The 7,214-nt window shown below is 41.0% G+C and overlaps 1 protein-coding gene across 1 annotated transcript in view; it reads left to right on the plus strand.

The window, feature by feature from the left end:
* LOC106565750 (endoglin) overlaps positions 1–2,981 on the plus strand; it is a 67,562-nt gene extending 64,581 nt beyond the window's left edge. Inside the window, exons 12-14 of the mRNA XM_014133218.2 lie at positions 1,116–1,223; positions 1,371–1,418; positions 1,697–2,981. Of these exons, the coding sequence (XP_013988693.1) occupies positions 1,116–1,223; positions 1,371–1,418; positions 1,697–1,821 (281 nt within the window). The 3' untranslated portion in view covers positions 1,822–2,981. The remainder of the gene's footprint in view (positions 1–1,115; positions 1,224–1,370; positions 1,419–1,696) is intronic.
* The last annotated feature ends 4,233 nt before the right edge of the window (positions 2,982–7,214 follow it).

Consider the following 7,214-nt stretch of genomic DNA (forward strand, 5'->3'; position numbering starts at 1 on the left):
GTATGGCCGTACGCAGAAGAACTTAATGATAATTTAGTTGCTAATGGCAGCCTGCAGTACCCTGGTCGGCATTCAACTTGAGTTACTCAATGAGAGGGGGCAGCACTGAGCCAGCCTGCAAAGTCACTTCCTGGACGGTCAGTGCTATCGGGGATCCTTGTGACGCCCCTACCCTCCTAACCCTTACACTAACCCTAACCTTAACTATAATGTAACCTTAACCCTTAACCATTTTAAATGTCAACTTCAATAGGTTAAGGACATCCCAAGGATACTGGATTGGAGTATCTCAAACTGCGCATGTTATGTGAACATTTAATTTGACTTCATTTGGCTTCAATTAGCTATTGAGTCTTCACATAGGAATGTATGGTGTCACGTGAATGATGGCTTTGTCCATTCATATATTCAGTCATTGTTAAGACACAGGATGGCTCCTGCCCAGAGGACTGATGATTAGCTTCCTCCCAAATTCTCAGGATCCATGTTGGAGATTTCCATTAGGGAAGTAGCAGAAGCTGGGGAACTTGTGTGTGTGTCTTCGTGTGCATACATTTGTGCACGTATGCTCGCGTGCTTGGATGCACGTGTGTGTGTGTGTGTGTGTGTGTGTGTGTGTCAGAGGCCTGTGTCTGTGCCAGAGCTAGCAGCACATGGCCAGAGCCTGTTTTCAGCGAAGCTGATTTGAGAGTTCTGTCGAGGGAGAGCAATTTTGCCTCAGCCGTTGGCTTAAGAGTTGTTTTGTTTGCTCCTACGTCTGTAATTGCTGGAACAGCTTGTGTGGGACAATGCCACACAAAGGCTGCCCAGGGGGCACTGCCAGGGCCAAGCAGTGTGACCACAAACTTAAATTCACATGATGAGAGAGCCAGAACTTCATCACAACAGTGATAACCATTTGTTTCCACAAACAGATTTGGCCTCAATTGTGCAATGTGCTTGAGACAAAGAAAAATTAATGAGCTTGTAATGTTAACTGGTTGTGTGCTGGAAATGAGGAAATCATAGGAGGAATAATCTCTCAGTGATTCCACTGATATCCATGGATATCCAACAATTCTACTAAACACCTCAATGTGAGACATGCATTCATGTGTTTCTCCTGTGTGTTCTAGTGGCGTGTATTGACTTTGGTCTGTCAGCCGTGCTGGGCATCGCCTTTGGAGGTTTCCTGATCGGAGTTCTGCTCATCGGAGCTCTGTGGTTCATCAAGATCCGCACAGGTGAGTCGGAGTCTGCCTTTCTATTTTGTGGTGTTACATTTACATACCATACAAAAGGGTTTTTCGAGGTCTATTTCTCTTGATTTGAGGTCCCTTTTCATTCAAACTTAATTTTAAAACAGTATTATTTTGTTTTATGGGATCTAGGATACCCCACCGGACTGGATGTAGGATCGACTACTGCAAACCTCTCGAGTAAGATGCTAGTCACTGTTTCTGGTTGATGCCAGTCCCAGTTAAACGTATAGAGTTCTATTTTCCTTGAAGGGGGAATAGTAAAGTAGGCAAACCATATCAATGAGGTAAACCTGTCTCCTCCTCCTTTTCTGATCTTTCTCATGATCACTATCCCTCAAACAACCAACCAACCAACCAGTCAATCAGTTTTTATTATCCCAGAAGCAGTTGGTTTGCAAGCTGAAATTGAGTTTGACAAATTGGTTAACATAAATCAAATTGTCCTTTCTCTCCAGGATGTCCTTGCTCTCTGACCAGCAAACGACAACCTGTCTCCAACAACCCCTCCCCCTCTGAGAACAGTAGTGCCAACGCCAGCATTGGCAGCACTCAGAGCACGCCAACAAGCAGCATGGCATGACATCATCACCACCGCCATCTCCCCTCTCCGTCACACTGAGGAGGCTCCATGCTATTTGGTCGCTCTTTCACAATGCTTAAGAAAGCATTACCTCCCTCTCTTTAGTCACACCACATCACGCACCCTCTCTCACCAACCTGAGGGGGATTAGGTCGGGGAGGGGGGGGGGGGGAGGGCAGCTGTAGTCTAGTCCAGGCTCCTAACACCCTCCTCTCCGGCCTCCCAGCAAACGTTCCAGACCGGAAGTCAGAGGGGGTGGGAAAAAAAAGGCCCTGGCTCCCAGCAACAGGAAAAACAAAGCATATCCCCAAGAACTAACAGGAAATTCACTGCATTCTTTTCAATGAATTGTGCCTCTCTGATGGCGGCACAATAAGAGTCAGTCAGGGGGGGAAAAAAGACAAAAGATTGACTTTAAAAACATTATTAGATAAACTGTTTTGGCTCTCAACATCCACAATTGTTGTGATAGGAAATGTCAAGGCCCCTTTTTCCAGGCAATTTAGAGATAGATTCTTGACTGACATCTGTTCTTTGACGTTGACTGTAGTTTGAATTAAAATTTGTATTACTGTAAATGGGTGGCTGGAAGACACCATGTCAGATTTAAAGATTACAGACAGTAAAAAGCTAGAATATCCCATGTTCTCTTCCAACACCAAGGGGAATCTGTCTTCACGGGATTTAGGAAAGATTGGGAAAAGGCTACCTCTTAATTTATATAGATATCGGATTGTTAAGCATAAGCTTGACAATGGCTTCTTCTGGTGAGCTAGTGAGATAAATAAAAACAATTTTCTCTTTCATTCCATTTCACTTGAGTTACATCATATTGTTTTGCTCAGAGCCATCTCTTACATACAAGCAGAATTTATAACAAAACATTTCTTGCAAGTCAAATGTTGCACAATGTATACAAAAGTATATGGACACCCTTTCAAATGAGTGGATTCGGCCATTTCATCCACACCCGTTGCTGACAGGTGTATAAAATTGAGCACACAGCCATGCAATCTCCATAGACAAACATTGGCAGTAGAATAGCCTGTACTGAAGAGCTCAGTGACTTTCAACATGGTACCGTCATAGGATACCACCTTTCCAACAAGTCAGTTTGTCAAATTTCTGCCCTAGTCAACTAAGTGCTGTTATTGTGAAGTGAAAACGTGCAACACTCACTACAGAGTTCCAAACTGCCTCTGGAAGTAACGTCAGCACAACAACTGTTTGTCTGGAGCTTCATGAATAGTTCGTCGGGAGCTTCATGAAATGGCCGAGCAGCCGCACACAAGCCTAAACTCACCATGCGCAATGTCAAGCGTCGGATGGAGTGGTGTGAAGCTCGCCGCCATTGGACTCTGGAGCAGTGGAAATGCTCAGTGGAAACGATCAATTGGAACACCGACTGCGAGCCAGGCCTAAATCGCCCAACATCAGTGTCCGACCTCACGAATGCTTTTGTGGCTGAATGGAAGGAAGTCCCCACAGCAATGTTCCAACATCTAGTGGAAAGTCTTCCCAGAAGAGTGGATTATGTTATAGCAGCAAAAGGGAGACCAACTCCATATTAATGCCCATAAATTTGGAATGAGATGTTAAATGAGCAGGTGTCCACATACTTTTGGTCATGTAGTGTACTTGAGCCTCAGCAAATGAGTTGGTTTTATAGTAATTTTTTAAAATAGAATATTTATCTGAAATTGTATTATGTCTAGATACACATTTCATTTTCCTCAATGCAAACCAAAGTCAACACCAAAGCAAAAGTTGTTACCAAAGAAATTGCGCTACATTTTTAAAGATGAAAAAAAGATTGAAAATCAAAATGATTGAACTCAGGAAACACTGTGGCATTATTGTAATTTAGGGTGAAATTATTTATGTCAAGTGCCAAGGAAAATGGAAATCAGATAGAACGGGTTTGCACTTACGATTCAATCTATGTGTAAGTGTACAAATGTAAATGTTTCTGATTGTATTGCCTTTTTTTTACCTCTTTGAAATTGCTCTCACAATACAAAGTAAAGCCTTGTGGTTATGACCTGCTGGGTATAAAGACATTCCCTTCAAACATTCCATTCAGCCGTATCTCCTAAAAAAACAGCAATACTGTACCATAAGTATACAGTATATAATTTAAAATGTTATTGTAATGATTGTACTAGTTATTTTATAGTTCAGTATGCCAATGTACAGCGACACAGAGTCTAATCTATATTTGTTAAGCAGTTAATAATTAATTAATTTGTTTTGATACATCACCAAAAGCAGCGATCTTAAAACCAAGTGAGCTTCCTCAACCCAACACTGTGTTTTTAATGCCCCAATGTGTTTTTTACATTTTATTCTAAAAATGATGTAGCTAATAATGCATTGTGTGTGTGTTTCTGTGCATATGCACGAGTGAGTGCATGCATGCAAGTGTGCATATGTGTGTGTGTTTGTGCATACAGGCATGTGTGTGTGTGAATGTACTCTAAGATGTGTACACTCAGAGGAAAACATTAGAAATTGCCACTTTGAGTATTTGTGCAAAATGAGGAGTTAATTCTGTATGTAATGTCCATGCAGTTTATTTTGTAAGAGTGTTGTTTCTTATATTCTTATTTTATAAATTCCATAGCTTCTGTGTTATTCTCCATATGTTCCAAAGAACTAGGACTATTCCCTATTACTAAATGCAGTTTTTTACTTGTAGTCATTTGTAACCAGATGGCCATAGATTTATACTTTCTATATTCCAGTTTCAATCGTATGATTTGTTTTGTTATTCATTTCTATAAACATCATTAAAACTACCATCAAGTCTTTAAAGCCAAACTCCAGAGCCCACATTACTGGTGTTATGTAAACAGTTATTGTTGCTCTAACTTATTCCGTTCAACTTTACCCTCACCCTAAGCCCCCTGCCATACAATAACAAAAGCTAATAATCTCTGATTCAAGATACTCTGTACTGGTGTGATAGGCTGATGCATTCCATTTGTAATACTGTGGACCAGGTCCCAGCAGCACTTCATTTTTTGGGGTGTACAGAAACTAACCTCATCCACCACCAATATGCAGCACCCACCTGATGCACAGCAGCCATTGTGTGCCAAAACCTTTAACTCATGACTGTCAGTGTATGAGTGGCATCCCCTTGAGCTGAACCTCCAAACAGGCAAGCAACAGTGGATTACATTTACATTTTAGTCATTTAGCAGACACTCTTATCCAGAGCAACTTACAGTAGTGAATGCATACATTTCATACCAATTTTTTTTTTGTACTGGCCCCCGTGGGAATCGAACCCACAACCCTGGCGTTGCACACACCATGCTGGCGTTGCAAACACCATGCTCTACCAACTGAGCCACAGGGAAGATTGAGGGAGAGTTGTAGTATCAGACAGTCAGTGACAGCTAGGCTCTTTGTGAATACTGACAGAACACAGGGTAAATCAGATGAGCCGTCAGTTAGTCCAGTCGTTAACCCAGCATATTCCTGCACGACCTCTGGCTCTGACTTCCTCTGCTCAGAGATGCACACGCACCAAGCAATCTTCCACACTCTGCACGTTTCCCTGTTCTCACAATGATAGACAGATGGTGTATGTGTGTTTAAGACAGTGTACGTGCATCTGAGAGTGTGTGTCTATTGGGAAGGTGTCTTTATTTCAATCCAGAAAGGAGAGGGAATCTTTGTTATTGAGTGATCAACTCAACGCAGCTCTCGAGATGGGATGCTCCCAAATAAGCAAGGTCTACGTGGGGGAGCAAAATGTCATCCAGTATTTCTGTGATCACATGCAATGGTAGTCATTCAAACAAGCTGATTATTTTTTTCGTTTTATGACATAATATGCTACTGCTCTCCACAGCATTTCTGCCCTGAATTTAGCAGGCGCTATCGACAAAGATCAGTGGAAAAAAGTTGTGATACACTACTTTCTGCAAATGGTCAGTGTGAACCGGAGTGACTTGACACAACTCAAGCCAAACAAGCTGTACAAAAAAACGGAAATAAAGGGCTTCTAGTCTGCCATGAAGCGTTCATCCATGTGTACGGTTAAGAGTCTAGCTACATTTTCAGCTGTTATACATTTCTAATTTTGTCAGAAATTTGTTTTCATTGCAAGTTAAAGCATACTGTTAGCTAGCTAGTGAACGTTAGCTTGCTGGCAAACGTTGCGTGTGTGATCTGTGTAGTAATATTATTCCTATCTCAGAAACCATTTGCATTGCTAGTTAGAGCCTAAAGTTAGCTAGCTAGCTAACATTGAACCTAGTTGGTTAGTTTTAGCTACCTGCAGATTCATACTACAGCATTTCATGCATGGTGGCTGGCTATGACAATCAGTTTGTATTGCTAGTAGATAAAGTGTATTTTTACCCGGAGTGTTTTATTTTAGGCTACTACCTTACTCACTCTGTTTAGCACATGGCCTCACATGTGAATCCATAAATTGATGGCTGGGTCTAAGGCTTAAGAGGGTGTGAATGATGCTAAATAGGTGTAATCAAAGAAGAGCTCTCTAGTAGGGTTATCAAAACATTCAAGGGCCATTTTCTCAAAAGTGTGGTTACTACTTTATCAACTTGCAAATAATTACTTTCCCATTGTTCCTCAACCATTGTGTATGATTTTCAATGTTGTACATCTGAGTCTCTAATTTTATCCAATGTAAAAAACACAATTTCAAATGTTGCTACAAAAGATTGAATCGAGGTAGTCGGTCACATATTTTGTAACTAATAGAATACATACAACCTGAATACATTAAAACTTCCCTGGAGAGAGAGGAAGAATAAAGTGGCCAAGTACTGTATTTAAACCCTAGTTAACCATTAAGTCACCCCACACACACACAGTTCCCTCCACAGGAATTTTATTCACAGGAATACCTTTTTATGTTATCTATTTTTTTCTGAAACGAAAGCAACGACATAAAGTCCTTTTCCTCATAGTGATCTGTACTGGGCTGCTGTGTTAGACATAAGGCCTTAGATAACGGAGCTTGGATGCACCTGTGTTTAATGAGTCTGTCTACACAGAATGTCACCCCTCAGGATTGTTAACATTGTTAGAGTCTGTCATCTTAACAAAATGGCTGCTCTAATTGAAAATAAATGCATTGTTCACGTGGCACAGGGAATTCCATCTTTCCTTTTATGGCGCATTGACCAAACTCAAATTATACCATATGTATTTGTATGTTGTCTTTTGAAAAATTGATATTTTATTTGTGTATCAAACGTCTTAATAAAATGAATAAACCAAATGAATTGTTTGTGACTCTTATTGTGCTATCTTCAGATCTACAGTATTATGATTCCCTTGCTGCATTACATGTAAGAATGTAAGAACAGGGTTGAAGACACAACATAGCTGGTGTGCGACTCAAGCCACCG

The sequence above is a fragment of the Salmo salar genome, chromosome ssa01 (genome assembly GCF_905237065.1).
Source record: "Salmo salar chromosome ssa01, Ssal_v3.1, whole genome shotgun sequence".
In the NCBI taxonomy this organism is placed as follows: Eukaryota; Metazoa; Chordata; class Actinopteri; order Salmoniformes; family Salmonidae; genus Salmo; species Salmo salar.